The sequence below is a fragment of the Peromyscus maniculatus genome, chromosome 7 (genome assembly GCF_049852395.1).
Source record: "Peromyscus maniculatus bairdii isolate BWxNUB_F1_BW_parent chromosome 7, HU_Pman_BW_mat_3.1, whole genome shotgun sequence".
Lineage (NCBI taxonomy): Eukaryota > Metazoa > Chordata > Mammalia > Rodentia > Cricetidae > Peromyscus > Peromyscus maniculatus.
In genome coordinates, this window is record NC_134858.1 from 63,938,784 (window position 1) to 63,962,108 (window position 23,325).

General features: G+C 36.3%; 1 protein-coding gene across 22 annotated transcripts in view; it reads left to right on the forward strand.

Annotated features, from left to right (window-relative positions):
• Herc1 (HECT and RLD domain containing E3 ubiquitin protein ligase family member 1) overlaps positions 1-23,325 on the forward strand; it is a 163,870-nt gene that overhangs the window by 53,965 nt on the left and 86,580 nt on the right. For 13 of the 22 annotated variants that reach the window (XM_076576547.1, XM_076576546.1, XM_076576556.1 and 10 more), the window contains exons 14-25: positions 65-286; positions 577-729; positions 856-988; positions 2,724-2,915; positions 5,080-5,301; positions 8,232-8,405; positions 10,212-10,326; positions 10,416-10,536; positions 12,855-13,026; positions 16,288-16,627; positions 17,055-17,175; positions 19,115-19,166. In XM_076576547.1, the coding sequence (XP_076432662.1) occupies positions 65-286; positions 577-729; positions 856-988; positions 2,724-2,915; positions 5,080-5,301; positions 8,232-8,405; positions 10,212-10,326; positions 10,416-10,536; positions 12,855-13,026; positions 16,288-16,627; positions 17,055-17,175; positions 19,115-19,166 (2,017 nt within the window). The remainder of the gene's footprint in view (positions 1-64; positions 287-576; positions 730-855; positions 989-2,723; positions 2,916-5,079; positions 5,302-8,231; positions 8,406-10,211; positions 10,327-10,415; positions 10,537-12,854; positions 13,027-16,287; positions 16,628-17,054; positions 17,176-19,114; positions 19,167-23,325) is intronic. The other 9 variants (XM_076576558.1, XM_076576562.1, XM_076576553.1 and 6 more) reach the window with 1 other exon arrangement.

The window sequence follows — 23,325 nt, forward strand, 5'->3', positions numbered from 1 at the left end:
TCCTTCTTTTTCTCTCATAATGCATGTTATGCTAATTATATGTTTCTTTTTCATTGTTTTTTAGAGAATGCAGCTGGATATAATTTTGACAAGTTTGCAAGATCATACCCACGTAGCCTCCCTTCTTGGCTATAGCTCACCTTCTGATGCTGCTGACCTTTCGACTGTGTGCATGGGCTATGGAAACCTGTCAGATCAGCCTTATGGTCCTCAGACTTGCCATCCAGACACTCATCTGGCTGAAATTTTAATGAAGACCCTCTTAAGAAATTTAGGGTTTTATACGGTACCTTGCTTTTTCACTATATTAAGAAAAGAATAAAGGGGTAAGGATCTTTTTAGGTAAAAGTATTTTAACATTTAAACAATGTAAATTAAATTTTAGAGTCCCTTCACCAACGAGAGAAACATGTCAGATCTGAAATATTGTGGTGGCCAAGTAACATGTAACTTAAAATTACAAAAATACTTATGTTAGAATCTTATCAGGTGTTTCTCATATAATAAAGAATAAACAAATAAAAACAGTTTTCTAAAACATATTGGAAATACAGTCTTCATTATGTGTCATTTTAGGATCAAGCATTTGGAGAGCTAGAAAAGAACAGTGATAAATACCTTCTTGGAACATCACCATCTGAGAACAGTCAGCCTGCTCATCTCCATGAACTGCTGTGTTCACTGCAGAAACAACTGCTGGCTTTTTGTCACATTAATAACATTACTGAGGTATGCAATTCTTTACTTTTCATGGTACTCTGCTAGGAACCTACAACTCAGATATTTGGGGATGCCATATGATTTTTGTACTTTGGATCTTTTAGAGTGGTAATTTAGGGATTTTCTTCTCCTCAGAACTCAAGCAGTGTGGCATTGCTTCATAAACATCTTCAGCTCTTGCTGCCTCATGCTACAGATATTTATTCACGTTCTGCAAATTTACTTAAAGAAAGTCCTTGGAATGGCAGTGTTGGAGAAAAGTTAAGAGGTGAGTTTGGTGTTGAATTTCACATTTAACCAGTGGTTATAAAGCAAGAGTCATTGAACTTTTCCAAAACCTCAAGAGTGCCTAACACCACTAAGTAGAAGAGAAATGACCTGAGTTTCCTTTGTATGGTTTTGTTTCCTTTCATCCTGGTTTAGGGGTGCTGTAACACTGATCCTAAAGGATTCTAACTGTCTCAACAGATCTAGTTTAAAGGCATTGGATGATACAAACTCAAACAGTTCATTTATGATGTGAAGTATGGTTTTTATCTACTGCATCTTTTGGCAGTATCCCTCATCCTCCCCCTCCCTCCCTTCCTTCTTTTCAAGACAGTGGCTATTGCTTTAGAATATGCTGTTCTCAAATTCTACTTTCTGTCTCAGACTTCCAAAGGCTGGGGTTACCACCACACCCTGGCCAATTTCCTACTTTTTTTTTTCTTTCTTCTTGGGTTTTCAGGACAGCATTTCTCTGTGTACTCCTTACTGTCTGGAACTCACTATGTAGACCAGGCTGGCCTCGAACTCATAGAGATCTGCCTACCTCCTGAGTGCTGGGATTAAAGGCTTGTGCCACCTCCACCCAGTTGTGATTTCCTTCTTGAAGTGCTTTCTTCCATGGTCTTTTCTCTGTGTAGCACATTCTTATTTTTTCTCCTCCGTCTCTGATCAATGTTTTTCTGGGACTTCATAAAGGATTTGCCCCCTCTTCCTTTGGATATGCCCTTCCATGTTGGGATCCTTTAAATTTTGCTTTTAATCCTCGTCTCTTTCTGAATAGCCTCATCTAGACCAAGTATCTTTAATCACTATGCAGGTGTTCCTATGTCTGCACCTAGCTGAGGACTTTCCTGAGCACCAGAGCATTGTTGCCTACTGAGTATTTTCTAGGTTGTTGATCTCTGAAGTTTTTCTCCTAAGAAAGAAATCAGCTGAGAACCCAAGACTGTTATTAGTCATTGTGGTTTGGCTGTTCTGTATGAAGTGTAAAGTTACTGTTCACGAAAACTGGGCTCACTTGTGAATGTTCCTCCTGGCCCTGAGTGCAGGGAAATATTAGAATAGATTTGACTGAAAAGTGATGCTCATTATGAAAAGTCAGCTATTTTATGATGATCTTAATTTTAAAAATTATTTTAGATTAGAAAAATATAAAAACTTTGCTTACTAGAATGTTAACATCACAGGAAATTAGGAACTTTTGCCTGCTTTGGTCATGGCTGTGTCTCCACCTAGAATAGTACCTAGTCTGTTGTGGGTACTCTAAATGTTTGAATAAATTTAAAAGTGAGGATCAATTAATGGATGTGGGATTATAATGTATCTTTTGTTTGTTTGTTTGTTTTTCAAGACAGAGTTTCTCTGTGTAGCTTTACACCTTTCCTGGATCTCGCTCTCTAGACCAGGCTGGCCTCGAACTCACAGAGATCCGCCTGGCTCTGCCTCCCGAGTGCTGGGATTAAAGGCGCGCGCCACCACCACCCGGCAGGATTATAATGTATCTTAAGAAAGCATTTTGTGTGTTTCGAGTTTGTTAGCATGCAAGATAAGTTTACAAAGAGTCTGTTGGTATTTTCTTATAGTAAATACTAATGTGACATCAGCTATGAGGTAGGTATTGAACAAAGAGTTATTGAATTAGTCTGCTTTCCTTCCAAACTGAAGAAGTATTTCGGTTTTTATGTTTTGAAGTTTATTTGAGGTCACTGATTTGCACTGCATTTTTCCCTTCACAGATGTGATCTATGTGTCAGCTGCAGGCAGTATGCTCTGCCAGATTGTTAACTCCCTTCTGTTACTCCCGGTATCAGTGGCTCGTCCTTTACTGAGCCACCTTCTCGATCTCTTGCCACCTCTTGATTGCCTTAATAGACTCCTGCCAGCAGCTGCTCTTTTAGAAGACCAAGAATTACAGTGGCCTCTTCATGGTAAGTATGTAAAAAGTTAATTAGTGCTCACGAGAAAGGTTATTCTTCTTGCATATCGCAAACAAAGTCTTGCCTATGTGGGCATTTCATGTGATCAAAAAGATACAATTATCTTCCAGGAGTGAAGGGTCGGAAATGGGCAACTGATGTTGCACTAGCCAAGAAAGGTGCTTATGGGCATCACAAAAAGTGTCTTCATGGTCAGTGATTCTCAAGCTTCTTGTACTACAAAGTTTGACATGATTGAAATTAAGATGTGTCTTAACAATAGATAGCAAAACTGTGTCATAATTTAGCCAGCATTTCTTTCTTCCTTTGAGGTATTTGTAATGATACATTTATAATTAGTGAATCATATTTGATGTCATTTTATGTCATAAATGTGAGAGATTTTAATGTTAAATATTTATTTGATAGCAAATTTCTTATTTTGGTTGGTTATGTAAGCAACTGGCTGAATTTTAAAATAGAAATTGAGAAAATATCTTTTTAGTGCATTTGATTTTAGACATGGTATTCTAATTCACTCTTGAATTATACAATTATACAACAATTTTAGATAGTTGACAATAGCTTGTGTTTGCAAGAGTATCATTGTTACCTATTGTAGTCTGTTTTAAGGCTGTCAAAGAACTTCACCACTAGAACTTAAAGACAATTCACTTCACGTTAGTGAATTGTCATCTCCTTGCCCCTTACATTGGAAAGAGTCATGGACTGAGGCATGTAAAGCTCTGGCTTTTAGTCTCTGCTAGTAACTTCTTGTGTAACCTTGAGAGAGCCACTCGTCAATGCTTAGAGTCTTGTTTTTGTTTTTGTTTCCTGGACTTTGACAGGAAAACATTGAAACCCTTTTTGCTGTAGCAGTGGTCAATTCCGTTGACCACTGAATTGAAATGGTCAAAGTACCAAACTCATGACCATATTAGAATAGTGATTCAACTTGGTGTAGACAGTTTCATGGTTATTATTCTTGCTTTTCTAAAGTGTCTTAGAACTTTTTTGTGTCAGGTGAGTTGAGAGTCCTTCTGTTTGTATTTCTTTGGATACACAACTGATTATTTTTTACAAGTTTCCCTTTCTCACGCTGTTCTTGTCTCGTCTCATTTGCAAAACTTATTTTAACCATATAGTATGAAGTTGGATTCTTCACTTTTTCCCCTGTTTTCTGAAGTAATTTCTAAGGACAAAAATTTTCTTAAAAGTGCTAGAGGAATTTATCTATAAAACTGTCTGGGCCGGGCAGTAGTGGCACACATCTTTAATCCCAGCACTCAAGAGGCAGAGCCAGAGCCAGGTGGATCTCTGAGTTCGAGGCCAGCCTGGTCTACAGAGCGAGATCCAGGACAAGCACCAAAACTACATAGAGAAACTCTGTCTCGAAAAAAAATAAAAAAACAAAACAAGTATCTGGCCCTTGTGGTTTATATTTTTATTTATTTATTTTATTGTGTATGTGCATGGATTGTGGAAATTTTTGGTTTTTTTCTAATCCATTTTAGAAATTGTTATTTTTCCAGGCTTTCAATTTTTTTGATGTAAAATTGTGTTCATTTATGGGTTGAAAAAATGTCCTATGGGTGCATTGCTACATATCTTTTTTACTTCTATTTTTAAAATTTACGGAGTCTGTTTTTTCTTATTTAATTTGTGTGTGTGTGTGTGTGTGTGTGTGTGTGTGTATGCACACACATATGAAGAATTTTCAGAAACAAGTGTACACTAAGAAAGCCCAAGTCTGGATCTTAGTATAAGACAGTTCTGAGTTCAAGCCAGAAAATCATTAAATGATACTGTCATTTTAATTGGTGAATTCTTGTTTGGTTTTGGAGAAAAAGTCCCAAAGACTGTCTAAAGATGGTAAAATTTGATCTAGATTGTATAATAGAACCCATTGAGATAAGTTTGAATGTGCTATTTAGTATTTATCTTAAAATTAGTAACTTTTTAAGTGAAAAATTATTTGCTAGATTAACATGTCTGAGTAAAATTTAAATTAGTCTAATATACCAGGTAATTTGTATTTTAAAAAGCTATATATTTTCCTTGAAAAATTATTTTATTCAATATCGTATTGTAGTATAATAGGTTAGAGACCATGAGAAAGCTTTTAAAATTTAAAAGTAACAGATAAAGACACAATTTCTATTGATTTTCTCTTCAGGAGGACCAGAAGTAATTGACCCTGCTGGTGTGCCATTACCTCAGCCAGCTCAGTCTTGGGTGTGGCTTGTGGATCTGGAAAGAACTATTGCTCTTCTCATTGGGCGATGTCTTGGTGGCATGCTTCAGGGCTCCCCTGTATCTCCAGAGGAACAGGATACTGCATATTGGATGAAAACACCACTTTTCAGTGACGGTGTGGAAATGGACACTCCTCAGTTGGGTAATACGCTTCTCTGAAGCATGTGAAACATGTACTTCTTTGTGCTTCCTTTGAGATCTCTTACCTAAGTGTTGAATACAGAACTCAGGCATTTTCCACATTAGTAATAAAGAGGATTTAAACTTGTACAGTTCTCAGAAAAAGTCAAATTCTGCAACATGGTGTAGGGCAGTGGTTCTCAACCTGTGAACTGAGACCTCATTAGAGGTCGAATGATCTTTTTACAGGGTCTCCTTAAACCATCAGAAAACACAGATATTTACATCACGATTCATAACAGTAGCAAAATTACAGTTATGAAGTAGCAACAAAAATATTTTTTTGTTGGGGGTCACCACACCATGAGGAACCACTGATATAGGGAAATGTGGGTCTAGAGCAGTGGTTCTCAACCTCCCTAATGCCATGACTCTTTAATTACAGTTCCTCATGTTATGAATTGTAATGTAAAAATTGACATGCAACCCCAAGGGGTTGTGACCCACAGGTTGAGAGCCACTGGTCTAGAGCCAGTTATGGTGGCTCGCTCCTATAATCCGTGCACTTGAGAGGCTGTTTCAGAAGAATTGCTTCATGATCTAATTAAGGTACACGATAACTTGAGGCTGGGTTGAGCTACAATGGGAGCCCTGTATCTCAAAAAAAGCCAAAGATGCAGACCTTGTCCCATTCTGTTGTACTTTTCACTCATTTTGATCAAGTTATGGAAAAAATACTTGATTATGTTCTGAAGCTTGGGGTTACAAAACTGCTTCCCCAAATGGAATGCACTGTAGAGTACCTATCAGGACAGAGTAGTGTTTGGTTTTCAGACACTCTGTTAGTCAGGGTTACTATGGGTGTGATGAAATACCATGACTAAAAGCAACTTGGATAGGAAAGGGTTTATTTGTCTTATACTTCCACATCACACTGTTCATCATCAAAGAACAGGAACTCAAAGAGAGCAGGAACCTGGAGGCAGGAAAAATGCTGCTTACTGGCTTGCTCCCCATGGCTTGCTCAGCCTGCTTTCTTACAGAAACCAGGACCACTAACTCAGGGATCGACCCACCCACAATAGACTGGGCCCTACCATATCAATCACTAATTAAGAAAATACCCCACAGGCTTGCCTAGTCTTATGAAGGCATTTTCTCAGTTGAGGTTCCCTCTTCTCAGATGACTACAGTTTGTGTCAAGTTGACATAAACTAACCAGCACAGCCACCACCCATAGGTGTGAATGGCAGGTTTTATTCCTCCCTTTGTAGTATCTTTGGGATTTCCTTTCCTTCCATATGTCTCATTTCTCTACTTTGTTGGCTCTTAGATCAAAAAGGATTTATTCAGTGTCCTAATATATGGTCTAATAGTTTTATCTAGGATTGGTATTTTAATCTCTGGGCCTCTTAATTTTGATTCTATGAAATATTGAGTAGGATTAGCTAGCCTATATTAAACCTAATTTTTATTATTTTTCTAGTTAGAAAAAGAGACTCAGATATATACAAGGTAAAGTAATAGAGAGAGGAAGAGAGGAAATGGGAGGGAGGGAGCCCACAAGGTAGAGAAGGGGGTGGGATAGACAGGGAGAAAGGGAAGGTGGAAAGAAAAGAAACCAAGGCCAAAAAGGGAAAGTTTTGCTTTGGGCATGGAAATGTGGATAGTTAGGTCTTTTTCAAATAAACACATGTACCCCTCATTTTACTTCTGAACTAGAAAGTGATTTTGACTATGGCTAATGAAAGCTAGACTGATACATATGAAGTAAAGAAAGTTAAATTGTGGAGGTCTCCAGGGATATTTAGCAGGATAAGGTTCCAGTGCTTCTAGCACTCATGCCTAAGGCAGTCCCCAGTAATCTCCTGAGTAAAAAAGGTGTCTGTTGATCCATATGTCCCTTTTAATGGGACTTATGTATGAATAAAATAAACTTCAGTTTTAATATTATTTTTTAGTTTTTAAGAATTAAAATTGTGTAATTTGTATCAAGAAAAGGTATTTGCTTATATGAAATTGTAAATATGTAATATTTCTATTATGGATTAAATTGACTTTTGGTAATTTTTGAAACCCTGGCCATCATTTAGAACATTGATTAAAAAAAAAAAGTGAAGTGAGCCAGCTGTAGGTGTGTACATTCTTGAAATTACTGTACTTGGGAAACAAAGGTAAGAGGATCCTGATTCCAGGGCTAGACAGAATAGCAACACCCTTGTTTACAAAAAACTAATAATGATTCTGAATGCTAAAGCTCCTACTGAAGAATTGGGAATTACCTGTGTGAATGTGATTATTGATTCTCAAAGACGATTCTATGTATTATTGGATATGACAGTCTTCAAGGTTGTGCTTCAAGTGTAGGATATTCTGCATTCCTGGCCTCTTTTGCCAAATGTCTATTTTTTTCTAGAAGGAATTAGGTACTACTGCCTCCAACTGAACAAATTAGAGGCTTCACATTAGTAGTATCTAGTTTAAATTAGCTCCAAGTACACACTATCATATGTATTGAGTAAGTAAGATTTGATTTGCAGTTACAAAATTTATAGTTTAAAATTGGAAATTTAGCCAGGTGGTGGTGGCTAAATTTAACCCTAGCACACAGGAGGCAAAGGCATTGGAATCTCTTGAGTTTGAGGCCAGCCTGGTCTAACAGAGTGAGTTCCAATACAGCCATCTCTGCACAGAGAAACTCTGTCTCAACCCCCTCTCCCCTCAAAGAAAAAAGGAGGGGAACTTGGGAACTGATGGCTCAGGGTGTGAAGTGTTTGCTGCCAGGGCTGACAGCTGGAGTTCATCCCCAGGACCTACGTGGTAGAAGGAGAAGTGACTCTTGCAAGTTGTCTCCTACTGTCATATATGCTGTGGCACAGAGAGGGATGGAGGAGGGAGGGAGAAAGAGAAATGAATAAATAGAATTATTAAAATTAAAATTCTTTTTAATAGATAAATGTATGAGCTGCCTACTAGAAGTAGCTCTTTCAGGAAATGAAGAGCAGAAGCCTTTTGATTACAAATTGCGGCCTGAAATTGCTGTCTATGTAGACTTGGCATTGGGTTGTTCTAAAGAGCCTGCCAGAAGCCTTTGGATCAGCATGCAGGATTATGCTGTTAGTAAAGGTAAGAAAAAGAGAAGGAAAGGTAAATGTCTAGCTAATTTGCAGTGCTAACTAGTTCATGTGTAAGTGACATTTTAAAATATTTGTTTTTCTCTTTGTGGAAAATACACCTGATTGTTTGTTGTACCCACATATATCTCATTTAAAGAAACTTGATTGTATTAAAGTTGGACTTGTGTCAAAAATCATTTTAAAAAAGTATTCTATGAAACATTAAATCAGAGAATATATATTTAGATGCTGGGTTATAGGCTTACTGAATATTTATCTATAATTTTTTTTTGTATATTCAGAGGGCTAATAATGCCCATTTGAGATATACTGTTAAATGTAGTAGTAAGTAGTATGCAAATATATGGTGACATTTCCATTTCTAATATGTTTTTAATCAGTAGAATTAATTTTATGTGTAAATTTCAAACAATGTCCTTGATTCATTCTTAGCTTCCATGCTTAGTAATGACTCATATTAGAGCTGGGCATGCTGTGTATACCGGTAAGCCCTGCACTCTGGATGTGAAGCAGGTGATCAGTTTAAAGTCAGCATCCACTATGTAGTAAGTTTGAGGATAATCTGGATTATATCTCAAAATAAGAACCCCAATGAACCCAGTCATCCATGTTGTTGAGTCATGTCTGTAGTCTCTGTTTTTTCCAATCTGCTAAATATTCTCTATTTTAAGAGTATATACTCTATCTAGTATAATATACTCTGTGCTCTGCCAACGTAGAATTAAAGAATGGGAGAAAAAACACCTGGCAAGTTTTCTTTATTTAATACTGTGATTTGAGTTTTCATTTAAATATATTCATTTCTGTGCAGATGTTTTAAATTACCCAGATGTACTTTTACTCTAACAAGATCTACATTTATGGTTTAAAATTATCACATACATAGTTTTATATGTGTGTATACACGAGTGAATAGTTTATTCAATTTGGGGCTGCTTAATGGAAAGTGTTCAAATCCAGACCTTTGATTCCAGCTCCCTTCCCACAAAATTTCTGTGGTCTTCCATTCTCAGCTTACTCCAGCTAATAAATTCAACTTGACTTCAAATCTTGGCAACACTTTCAGAATTTGTATGGACTCTGAAAGCTTCACAAGACTTGCATTGCTCTTGCCCTGATGTCGCCATCATTGCTTACTTCAGTAATGACTTCTGCTCCTTCTGTCTGTATAGTCAGTTCTCTACCCAAGAGGTGGAGCTTTTAAAATATAGGTCAGGTTTTATCATTTCTCTGAAGTCAGACCCAGAGGGTTTGTACTGGTTTGCAAGACCAGTGTCATTATCTCATCCCCCACTAGCTCTCCAACGGCTTCTCCTTCTACTCTTGTACATGTACCGTTTGCTCCAGCAGCAGTTCTGACCTCCTGAACTCTCAAGTTGTGTTCTTAGCACATGGTGATCCTAATGTTATACTGTGTCCACGAGGTTTCTTCCCTTGCTTCACTTAGATCTCTGCTCAAATCAGAAAGCCCTTCAGAGCACCCTGTATGAAATAGTAATTATACAGCACAGTTCCCCAGTTCTTGCCTTGCTTTGTTTCTCTTCTTAGCCCTTGCCTGTCAGATTCACTTACTGTCTTTTTATCTCCATGCGCTACACCAAGATTCAGATTCCATGAGAGCAGAGTTGTGGTTTGTTCAAAACTGTACCCACAGCACCTGAAACAGTATGTGTATTTGTCAAATAGTTGTTCAGAAAGTTGGTAAAATTCAGGTGTTAGGGAACTAAAGTTATTAATATTATCTTGGAACTGTTTTCTGCGTCCTTTTAAATGTTTGTATCATTTTTACTTTCAGATTGGGACAGTGCAACTTTAAGTAACGAGTCCCTCTTGGACACTGTGTCTAGATTTGTTCTTGCAGCACTTCTCAAACACACAAACTTACTTAGTCAAGCATGTGGAGAAAGCCGGCAAGTAACTTAAAAACTATCCTCAGACAAATATTTGCTCTCATGATGTTAGAAATTAGGTAACTTTTCTATTTTGGTTCTTTATTTAGATACCAACCTGGTAAAAGCTTATCAGAAGTGTACCGTTGTGTATACAAAGTTCGAAGTCGTTTACTTGCTTGCAAGAACCTTGAACTTATTCAAACCAGGTCATCATCACGAGACAGATGGGTAAAGTTGGAAATCAATTAATTTCTATGTTTTCCTGCAAGCTTGTCAGAGGTAGCCCCACACTGGTACAGATGTTCAAAACATGCTAGCATGTTTTCTAGTGGGAAATGATGGAAGATAAAGAGTGGGGTTTGCCTCTTTTTTATCAAATGTGTTGAGGCTAAGTAATAACTTTGTCTGCATAGATGTTAGTGACAAACTGGCTTGTCCATATCATAGGCAATCTTCTTTTTTTAAAAAATTAAGCTACACTGGAATTTCCTTGTTTAACATAGGATGCCAGAAATTATCAGGGATGTTAACAGATACTTCAGATTGATTAAAAATAAATGCAAGAATCATACAAGAACTGGAAAGGGCTAGGTAGTGGTGGCACATGCCTTTAATCCCAGCACTTGGGAGGCAGAGGCAGGTGGAGCTCTGTGAGTTCAAGGCCAGCCTGGTCTACAGAGCAAGATCTAGGACAGCCAGGGCTACACAGAGAAACCCTGTCTTGAAAAACAAAAACAAACCAAAACAAAACAAAACAAAAAAAGAACTGGGAAGTTTTAAAAGAACTGGAGATTATTAAAAAAATACTCAGTGTAGAAAAAGGTAAAAAGGGACAAAATTAAAAGATAAAAAAAAATCAGTCTTCCTGTAATTAGAATTGTGCACTCTGAAAGTGAAGATTGAGACCATTGATTGAGGATGGTCCAGAAATAATTCTGACAACAAATAGATGATTTTGAAAGGGCCTGGTATTCTGGGAACACAACCCTTTAGTTACAAGAACAAGCCTGAGAGCATCCTCTTCACAGTGCTTACTTTAAGGCATAACTTTGCTTTTTGTGATTTAGTTATTAAGCATAAACAGAGAAAACTTCAGCATGCACTGGCTTAGTATTTGTGGATGTGAATATTTGAGAGTGACCTTACAAGTCTATAAGAAATATTAGTTTGCATTTTTTGAGGCTCCAACTTGAAACTCATATATTATGAAAGTAAATATGTGATATATGGGCCTCACTGCTAAGTATCCCTAGATTGTGAAATTTCTAAGTAATTTATTGGTCATGAATCACAAATATTTGTTATGATTCTAGTTGGAAGTTTTCGTTTGTACTTTGTATTAAAATTTATGAGATGAATTATTTAGTTACGATATTTGTGACTCTCCAAGTATCTGTTGTCAGGTCTCTTTCTGTCTAGATAACTGTTGGATAGCATGACCACCATGGGAAACTAAGTTAACATTGTTCTTACTAGATTTTGAACTTTGGGTTTTTTTTGGGGGAGGGAGGGCAAAGTTAAAGTGTAAAAGAATGCTGTCTTAAATTTAGAATTATTGGTAAACTGGGATTATAGTTATATGGTAGAGTGATTATCAAACATGTAAGGCTTTGGATTTGACTCCTAGCACTGCTCCCCCAGGCATTATTTTTTACAGAGTAATAGCATAGAGTACTTGAAGGGAACGGTAGAATCAAATAATTACCTTTTGCTGGATATAATGGCACACATCTTTAATCCCAGCACTTGGAAGGCAGGGGCAAGTGGTTCTCTGAGTTAAAAACCAGCCTGGCGTATCTAGTGAGTTCTGGGACAGCCAGGGTTAAACAGAGAGACCTGCCTCAAACAAAAAACAAACAATAATAAAAACCTCAAAACCAAGTAAGAAAAGTCACCTTTTGTGCTTGTGTCATGTTGTAACTTACATTGCAGCTCTGTAGTTTGTAGCCAGACAGCAGAATGAATGATTTAAAGCATGGCATTTAAATGAAAATACCAAGAAAGAAAGAACATATACCTATCTGTGTATATATTTGTGTGCATATAGTCTGTATAATCTTTGAAATTTACCAGTGCCATTTGTAAAGTTTATGGGTTATTATATCAGCAGTATTTTCTAAGGTATAAATTAAGATTTTGCCAGGCGGTGGTGGTGCACACCTTTAATCCCAGCACTTGAGAGGCAGAGGCAGAGGCAGGCGGATCTCTGTGAGTTCAAGGCCAGCATTGTCAACAGAGCGAGTTCCAGGACAGCCAGAGCTACAGAGAAACCCTGTCTTGGGGAGGAATAAAAAGGTTTTATGAGCCGGGTTGTGGTAGTGCACGCCTTTAACCCCGGCACTTGGGAGGCAGAGGCAGGTGGATCTTTGTGAGTTGCCAGCCTGGTCTACAGAGTGAGTTCCAGGAAAGGCACAACGCTATGCAGAGGAACCCTGTCTCGAAAAACAAAAAACAAAACAAAACAAACAAACAAAAAAAGGTTTTATGAAAACTTTTTAAACCTTTGGAAAAATATATTCAGTGTGGTTTCCTATTATTTCTTTAAGATCTCAGACAACCAAGACTCTGCAGATATTGATCCTCAAGAGCATTCCTTTACCCGGACCATTGATGAAGAAGCTGAAATGGAAGAGCAGGCTGAGAGAGACAGGGAGGATGGGCATCCAGAGCCAGAAGATGAGGAGGAAGAACGGGAACATGAAGTAATGACAGCTGGCAGTAAGTACATCTTTCTTACTTGAGAAGTGAACATCATGACATGCGTTTTCATAGGAAAAGTGAGAAAGACAGAGTGTCTGTAGTGCTTCCAAAAACATTTGACACTGTACAAGGGATCTAAGTCTGCATTAACCGACATTACAGGGACTTTTGAAATTAGGATAGTGCCACTCCGAGGCTTTTGTTCTGGGTTGAAAATGCCCCAAAGAAATCGTCTCAGTTTCTGTTCTACTCAGTTCTCTATGCATGAAATGACATCTAAGAGGCTTTAAATAAAGTTACTCAAAATAGTCCTCTGGAGGTTACCCTGTTGTTCATTGAACTGTCAGACCTCTATGTGGTGAGGGAACGAGCCCCTTATATTCCAATTAGGAGGTTCAAATTGTATTCCATGTGTAAAGCTTTTAAAATTGCAAATTTTCAATTGTATTTATTTTAGTAAATATAAGAGATAAGAGCAGTATAGAACAGTAATATGGAAATAACTTGGGTGGGTGAATGAAACTTTTTATACTTTATATTCCAAGCCTCCAGATAATTCTTAAAAGATAGTTATTTATATGTTATAGTTATAGTTATTTATATTAAAGAGAATTACTAATACCTTAAATGATTTGGCTATTTTATATTAACAGCATATTCAGTTTGTAGCCTGCAGCCTCATGACCAGCTCTACATTTATTTTTGACATTGTTTGTATATGCATTCATCTCATAAGGAGGTGGCACTAGGGGGTTGAACTTAGGCTCTCACACATTAGGCAAGCACTGTACCATTGACCTGTTTCCCCTAGTTTTATTATTGTTTTATTTATATTCTGTGTACTTCTGAAAATTATTTTCGGATCTCTCAAAAGAAAACTAAAAACAATTTAAACCAAAAAGAAAAGATAAGGTGCAATAAAGGAATTCTCAGATAGGGAGCGTGACTAGTAGAATTTTGCTAGCTAAACTGAGAGAACTTCCATAGTTAAATTTAAAAATTAGTTCAGAAATTCCTCGAAAAAAAGATCAGAGAGGACAGCATACTAACAAAGTATAGCTTTCCATTACAGGAAAAGAAAGCATAATAGTCCTTTGGGGAATGGTAATGTATAAACTAGCTATAACCTGTGAACACCTATGATGCTCTAGGCACTGGGCCCGGGGTTTGAAATAGAGTAATTCATAATTCTCACAATAGTCTTAAAGTTCTAATAATGTGCCGTTGTAAAGATAGGTGAATTAAGGGTTAAGGAGGCAGAATTATGTACCTAAAGCCACAGTTAATAATAGCTCAAATTAGAACCAGGTCTGCTGAAAATTCAGTATCTGTTATATGGCTTACATACTTCCCAGCTCTGAACACTGAAAGTTTATTGCTTTGATTTTACTAAAGGAACATTTTACAGCATGATGAAAAATATCATTAATTTTCTAAATGTGAAGGTCCAATTTTAGAATTGTGAGTTTAGAGGACAACATGGCTTAGTGGATAAAGGCCATTCTGCCAACTCTGATGGCCTGAGTTTGATCCCTTAGAATCCACACACAATGGAAGGAATGAACCAACCCCTGCCAGAGGCTTCTGACCTTCACATATGTGTGCCTCCCCAACAAATAAATAAAATAAATGTAACAAAATAAAGTTGTACAAACTTTTAAATAGTAACTTCCTGGTGAATCTAATGTTTTACCAACCTTTTTGCCTGAAGTTCCCATTGAACTTCCTTAGCTCCAAATTTGAGCAAAAAATTTTTTAGCTATTGCAAAAAATCTACTATTGTGACAGCAGCCCCAGAAACTTGCTGACTCAATAGCATTTTATACTTATGAACAACATGGGCTGTGTTAAATGGACCTTCAGATAATGGTATATGACTGTGGAGACAATCTTGCACATCATAAACAGATTCTGTTTCAGCAAAGATTTTTGGTGGCTACTTCTCTTTAATGTGTAAGATATGACCAACTGTGGTTGTTAGAAATTACATAAACTTGGGAAGGTAGGAAGAGTCTTTTCATTACACATAAGCTGAAATCTACTATTTTCCTTATAACCTGACATTTTTTTTTTCATACAAATGTAATGAATATTTCAGAAATAACAAGTTTCTTGTTTTTTGAAACTTAACCTAGAGCAGTGGTTCTCAACCTGTGGGTCACAATCCCTTTGAGGGGGTGGGTTAAATGACTCTTTCCCAGGGACTGCATATCAGATATTTACATTATGATTCATGACTAGAGCAAAATTGCAGTTACGAAGTAGCAACAAAAATAATTTTATGGTTGGGGGTCACCACAACATGAGGAACTATTTAAAAGGGTTGCAGCATTAGGAAGGGTGAGAACCACTGGCCTAGAGCTTTATATTGGTCTTTAGAACCAGCTGGAGGGCTTGTTACATTTTGTTACATTTCTGGGTTCTATTCCTAGAGTTTCTGACTCAAAAAATTTGCATGGGCCTAATACTTGCACTCTTAACAGTTGCACGAATACTGTAGCTGTTGCTCTGGGACTACACTTGGAAAACTGTCCTTACCCACTAGTAAGATTCTCTGTCATCCTTTGGCTCTTATGTGACCTTTCTGACTGGATCTAGGAATCACAGTAATACAAGAGCTGATTAACAGATGCATAGAATTTTCATTAGTTTTATGTGTCAATAAAACTATGTGTCAAGAAAATGAATTCCAAAAGAAATGACTAAAGCTTGATGCTTTTATATTTTGTTAATAAAGAACAATTAATTTAAGAAATGACAAGTGGATAGCTAGAGTAGGAAAACTCCACAGATGTTATAAAGAACTGCAGGAAGCAGGGGAGGTGTGGGAGCTGAGGTTACTTTAGAAAGTTTGCTTGGTCTGATCTAGCAGTCTGGTTGCCAGTTTTTGGTGATTGAGGCTATTTTCTGCTCTTGTGAAGACATCTGTGAAGATGTCTCCTCCCAAAAGAGTCTACTGGACTTGCTTCATAGAGGAAAAGACAGGTCAAATAGTCCTTTCCAAAGTCACACCTAAACAGTCAGTATACCAATTTGACATGTTTTAAGATGTCACAACCCTAACTCTTTCAAGGTAGAACCAGCCAAATCCAAATTCTAACGTATAGAAATATTTTCTATTGCAATTTTTATGAAAAGTATGACATTTTGATATAACTTGGTTACAAACTGTATTTATTGTCTAAAAACTGATTTTTTCCCCATTTCAGTAAGTTTTGGTTCAAACTTTTTGACTGTTTTCATTGTTATTTTTTTGCTCTTCTCTCCCCATGTGTTAAGACCTTGTTTTTGTGTTGCACGTTACAGAAATCTTTCAGTGTTTCCTCTCAGCCCGAGAAGTAGCTCGTAGTCGAGAGCGAGATAGAATGAGCAGTGGGGCAGGGTCTGGGGCCCGAGCTGATGACCCACCTCCCCAGTCTCAGCAGGAGCGAAGGGTCAGCACAGACCTTCCCGAGGGGCAGGATGTGTACACTGCTGCCTGCAACTCTGTGATCCACCGCTGTGCGCTCCTGATATTAGGAGTAAGTCCTGTGATTGATGAGCTTCAGAAGCGAAGGGAAGAAGGGCAGTTGCAGCAGCCTTCTGTGAGTGCCTCTGAAGGCAGTGGACTTATGACCAGGTGGGCCTGACTGGAAACTGAAAATGTTGTTCTCTTTCCTTAGGTATTTCTTGCAATGAGTTTCTGTTCTGAAATGTCAAAGACAGAAGAAAAAATACAAGTTGACTAGGGTGAATTTAAAATAAGTAGTGCTGGTTCAGCCTGCAATGTGAATTTCTGGTTCCATGAGGAGCAAGTTTTCCATACATATAAACAACCACAATTAACAAACATCCAAAAAGTACTTGTATTCCTCTGTAATTTAATTAAGTGCTATAAAAACACTTGATGTAATTCTAGAGGGTTTATGCTTTATGTAAGCCAGGCTTTCTGTGGGCAGAAGTAATGACATCTCACTGTACGTTAGCTCTGTGCTGCTAGTTCCATTCAGCTTTATGTTCACTAACAGTCACCAATCAAAAACTTTTTCTTTGTGCATGCGAGACAGGAGTGAAAGTCTCACTGCTGAGAGCCGGCTAGTTCATGCAAGTCCAAGTTATAGACTGATCAAATCCAGGAGTGAATCTGATTTGTCTCAGCCTGAATCAGATGAAGAGGGTTATGCACTGGTAAGTATATCTAAAGAAGGAAGTTTGCTTTCAAGCTATGATATATGAGGCTTTGGTTAGAGTAAATTATATTTGATTTAGGCATATACAAACTTGAAAGATTTGTAATAGAAATAATATAGCTATATTTATATAAATATTTACCTCCTGTCTGCTAATTATTTTGATCTTCAGCCCTGCCTTCTTCCTAAGGTGCTGATTCATCTTTGACTCTTGCATAGTTCACTGGATGAGGTAGTCTGCATCAGTCTTAGCCTATGCAACAAATGAATTCATCTTCTCCTAACCTTCTTCTCTTGTACTCTGTCTTAGTAGGTGGTAACCCATTATTCTTATATTTGATGTCCAGCAGTGCCTCTGGATTGTTAGTGAATGAAATATAATTTTTTTTCAAATAAAGGTAACTAGGTTTGAGCCTTCTTTTGTAAGATATATTTTATAGTGAATTATCTACTCTGTCTTAGTGAACAAAAAAATACCAAAACCTATTGACATTTGATTGACATCTATTTAATCATTTGAATGCAGACTGTAATTCTCATCAACATTTTGTATTATATTCTTAAAGCTATTACCTAGCTCCTTCAGAACTAAAAGGATTTAGCATATAAAAAAGCAAATACTTGCTGGCATTGGTGGCAGCACAAGTCTCTGAGTTCAAGGCCAACGTAGTCTATGGAGCGAGTTCCAGGATGGCCAGGGCAACACAGAGAAAACCTGTCTCAAAAACAAACAAACACACAAAAAAAGCAAATACTTTTCAAAAGAATAATCTACATGAATGAACAAACACTGAAAAAGAGACGAGACAGTAAGATAAAGGCCCTGAGTAAGATTTATGCACCACTAGGAATATTCTGAGTTGAGAGGAGTCACCAAACAGGAAGAAGTATTGTGCAACTCAGAGTGTCTAAAAGATTAAAACAACTCAGTTAAAGAGAAATAGCTATTTCTAGGTTTGAGACGAGATTCATTTCTTCTTTGAGCAATGGCATATGCATGAAAACATTTCATAGCATAGTAATGTCTTTATGACCCTGGTTGGATGAGGTTTCTGTTAATGTGTATGTATGGACAGATAAGACAAAATATGTTTACCTACACGTGGAGCATTCGTAGGTGTTTATATGTGTAATAGGTGAAGGCTTTCTATAGTATTTACCAAACAGCCCATTCATTAGTTTCTTCCATCGTCTTATCTGACACTCATTCTTTTGTTTGTGTGAAACACCTGAAAGTACAATTGAAATTGTCATAATGTTAAATGCATGTACTTAAGTTATGTATGGTTTATGTGTGATTGCTTGTCCATATGGACAGTTGAGAGTAGACAGTTTATACCCTCTACTACCTGATACACACAGAGTAGACTTCTATTTTTCCTGAAAGCATTTATTACCCCATTAAGCTGTCTGCAGTTCCATTTGAGATTTCTCTAACAGATTAAAAAAAAAAAAAAACCTTAAAAAAAGTATTTTAGCATGCCAGTAGATGCTTAGAACTGTGTAACTTTTTGTTAGTATACCTGTCAGTCAAGGCTAGTGCAGAGTTGGAAAAGAAAGGAAAACAAAGACAGAGGAAAGAGTATTAATTTGGGGAAACAGGACACTATCGCAGTGGTTTTAGGCATTTAAAATATTAATGGTCATGCCATAACTAGAAAATGAAAGTAAGGATGAAAAAAAGGTAGCAGCAAAGAGAACTGCTCTTCTGTTATAATTACTGCACATGCTTTTTGCTTGAGTTAGTGTCTGTGAAGTTGTGTGCATGTGCACTCCTATAGTTGTTTTCAGTGGTGTGTTGTTGCTGGTCGGACTACTGGTGAAAATAATAGGACAGTGCTGTAACTGTTAACCTTTTATCTTAATGCTTTAATGTTAGTAAAAGAAACTTTTCACAGCTAACCTTGTTTTTTCTTTTTTCTATTTTTTGGTAATAGAGTGGCCGACGAAATGTTGATTTGGATTTGGCGTCATCTCATAGAAAAAGAGGTAAATCTTAAGAAAATACTAAATACCAGATTAAATTAAGTAGCTGTTTTTCTGTCTGATATATTTAGAACTGATTGTTACTGGGATATCATTGTCAAAAGCAATTCAGAAGTATTTTATGAGAAAAATTAAAAGGAAGATAATTTTCTCCAAAATGCATATACATTTAAAATCTGGCCAAGCATGAGTTAATAATTTGTTCTGTATGATTTTTTTTTTCATGTGCTTTGCTAAAGAAAGCATAATTTAAAAATATAGAATTCCAGAAACATTGCCTGTCTTTTTTGGGGAGAAGATATATATATAGTTTTCTGTGCTCTGACTCACTAACGAAATTACCCGATACACATGCATACATCTTCAAATAGAAAGTTTCTAGGTTGCTTCCCCCTTTTGTTCTTTTATTATATGGCATGTAATAAACAATTTTTCTTTGAGGAGCAATTTTATATATTACCAGGAGTCTTTTCTGAGTATCTCTATCTTAATGAATGTTTGTTAGCACATTTGCAAATGGAGGAAAAGAGCAGTGACTTTAGGTAGTATACGTCCAAGAGCAACTGAAAACACTCTTAAATATTAGTCTTCTCTTATTAACTAACACTTTCATTTAAAATCATGTATATGATAGTTTTATAAAAATATAAAATGTTAAGAATTTCTACTGGTGGCTGTTTTCTAAAAGCTTGTGAAGAAAATTTGTTTTTGTGATATTCAGTCTTCTGTTCTTCAAAGTGAAACCCTTTCTTGGTGTTTTAGGCTTCTGTCCATATATAAAAAGAACCAAAACCAAACAAAACCCCCACAAACAAGAGAAGATAAGGAACATGGAAAAGAAACACCATAGGTCATATGATTAAAAATAATTTTGTATATATACTTGGAAGAAGAAACATTTTACTCATATAGACTAAAATTTGCTACAGTATTAGGACTATTAAGGCCCAGATCTGATACTTTCTTTATTGACAGATGTTGAAATTATGTATTAAAGGTTCTAGGTTTCTTTAAAAAAAAAAGTATAAGTTATTTGTGATATAAAAGAAACTATAGGATATTAATATAATGTGAAATATACATTCTATTTTAAAATACTTTGGAAATTGATGGTTCACTTGCTTTAACAATCAAGTTTTTGGAGTATAACTTACTTTTCTAGCTTGTTTAGCTCAGGTAACTAGTTTGATGTTACATGTTAACATCATGGCTGTAACATTACAGGCTGAGCATGGCGGCCATGCCTGTAATCTCAGCACTCTGGAGTGGTGGTAAGAACGCTAAAGCATTAAGTGCTTGCTGCTGCAAGAGAGTGAGCACCTGCAGACTTGCTGAGGAGCAGAGGAGAGCTAACCTAGAGTCTGAGAGCTTGCTACTATTTTATCATAGCTGTATTTGTAAGCAGTAGTCTTTTCTTTTTTTCTTACAAAATTTTTTAATGCTCTTGGAGATACACATTTGATATTTAATCTCTCCTAATCATACCAGGGCGAAACAAAGCAGTATCTTTTAAATAAAGCAAAGTGCCATGTTTACCTTCGAATTCAGAGTAGCCCATATTTTAATTGGGAATCAACATCTTAAAATGTAGAATTGTTGCCTATTGAAAGTACATGCAGATTTCCTATAGCTTTAGCTCTAAATACATATAAATTAAGCCATTAATCTTAATTTCATTTATGGACAAATTATCTTCCTTAAAAATCTCAAGGTAGTACTAGCACTTCCTTATTGACTTGTTGGAATTTAACTTTTTTTAAAAAAATAAGGAAATCACATAGAGACCCTCATGGAAATTTTTTTTTTTCTGGTAATCCTTTGATGTTTATTTTTTTCTATAATAAATACAATATACACTGAAATTAAAGATCAAAGTTATGTCATTGAACTGGTAAGAAATTTTAAGAGTAGAATAATCAGATTTACAGTTGAATAAAGTGTCATATTAATGGAAGGCTACATTTCTGACAATGCTTCCATGCCTTAGAATAAAGTGATTAAACTAATATGTGAAAAGTTAAAAATATAAATAAGCCATTAACATATTACTTATTTATTAATCAAATTTAAATTTTATCTGACATTTCATAACCTACTAGAGGGTCCAATTTACATATTTGACCAAAAATAAAAAAAAGGGTTATAACTGAGATTTTACCAAATGACAAATCTTAATTTAGTGTTTAAATCCAACAATTCTACATAGTAATTTTACATTGAGGCATATATCAAATAATTAAAACTTGAAACATAATAATCAGTAGAAATGCAAAAAGTATTGAGAGTTATTAAAACTTTAACAAATGGCTAATCAGAAGCATATCACGTAAGGATACCTGTGAAAGCCAAGTGAGGTGAGGTAACAAACATTTATAATTAAAAAGTGTTTAAATGCTTTAATACGACAAGCAAGAGATACACATGAACTTACTTTAACCTCAGTTATAAAGCCTCATGGAAATTTTTATAACTACTCATTTGGGAAATTATAATAGGGAGGCAGAGTGGTTATTTAAAATTTTATATCACTTAATGTGGTACCAATTTATTGTGTTAATGTTCCCAGGGAACAAATTTGCTCTTGATTTTACTCCTAGGGACAAGTGACTAGAAAGTACAACAGTTACTTTTCAGTCTCAGTATCCTAGATTTAATACACAATCAAGATGCATACTTTGTAAATTTTATTTTATTTACTGTAATAGTTGCCTTTCTTAAGAAATACTGAAAGTACATTTAAGAGGGTCTGGAGAGATAGATAGCTTACTGATTTAGAGCACATACTGCTCTTGTAAAGGTCCGGAGTCCAGTTATCACCCATATCAGGTTGTTGACAACCTCTAACTCTGATTCCAGGGGATCACATGCCCCCCTGCTTTCAAGATCACTAGTGTCAGGAGTGAAGCTATGTAGACAAGCTTCATCTCAAAAAACCAAAATGAAAAAATAATCATTAGTATTCGTGTGCGCAGACTGCCCCCCCCAATAGACATATAATTTGAAATCAAATAAATCTTCAATTAAAAATACATTTAAGGCCGGGCAGTGGTGGCGCACGCCTTTAATCCCAGCACTCGGGAGGCAGAGGCAGGTGGATCTTTGTGAGTTCGAGGCCAGCCTGGGCTACCAAGTGAGTTCCAGGAAAGGCGCAAAGCTACACAGAGAAACCCTGTCTCGAAAAACCAAAAAAAAAAAAATACATTTAATACTTGTTAGTAAAATTTTACAAATCTTAGCTATTTAGGTGATTTCCCTTGGATCACACTGGAGGAAGTGTATATTTTGTTTTGCTTCTAAATGGTGGTACAGTAAACCACTGTATTTCTTACTGTCAACATGAACCAGATGCCATAACTTTAATATGCATATCTTCTCTTGGTCAGTTGAACTTGCCAAGTATGAGAACTGTTTGGACCAAACTGTTTGTTGTGAAACTGTTACTTGTAGTATGGTGAACAAACACATGTGTAGCCAAAGAGGACTCTTTTATATGCATATTTATTCATTTCCAGTATTTGAGGAGGAAATAAAAAAATTTTCTCTTGAATAGCTTTTCCATTTATTGGTCTCAGTGGTCCTGAGTTTCTGAAAGTCAGATCAGAGGAACAGGGGAGTAATAATAATAATAATAATAATAATAACAACAACAACAACAACAACAATAATAATCAACCTTGTTGATTAACATTAAATGTGTATATATATGCTCAATGTCTCTAAAAATAGCTCCCTGAAAGGGTTTATCATCTGTTTTTCAATTAGTATTTGGCATAAGAGATATTAAGTTTCATGATAATAAACATGATTGTTCTTTTTAAAACCCTTAATTCTGGCTAAAGTTTCACTGTGATCTAAGAAAGCAAATGTGGAAGGTGCATAGCAATGGGGACTTACAACCTTTAGCCAGAGCGCATTGTTCATCCTTTTAGAGACAGCCATGTGAATTCTAGGCCAGGACAGTGGCAGACAGCATGGGTACCATAGCAAGACTCAGCCGGAGAACAACAAAAAAAGCTCAATTCTAAACCTAAACATAACCTATGAATTTTGTTAAAAAGAAACAGATGAAGCAAGTTGTTTCCTCAGTGACAAAGTGAAATTTATATTCAGAAGCTTATAAATTGCTCACTATCACCAGACATTACTTTAAGCCCTTCACAAA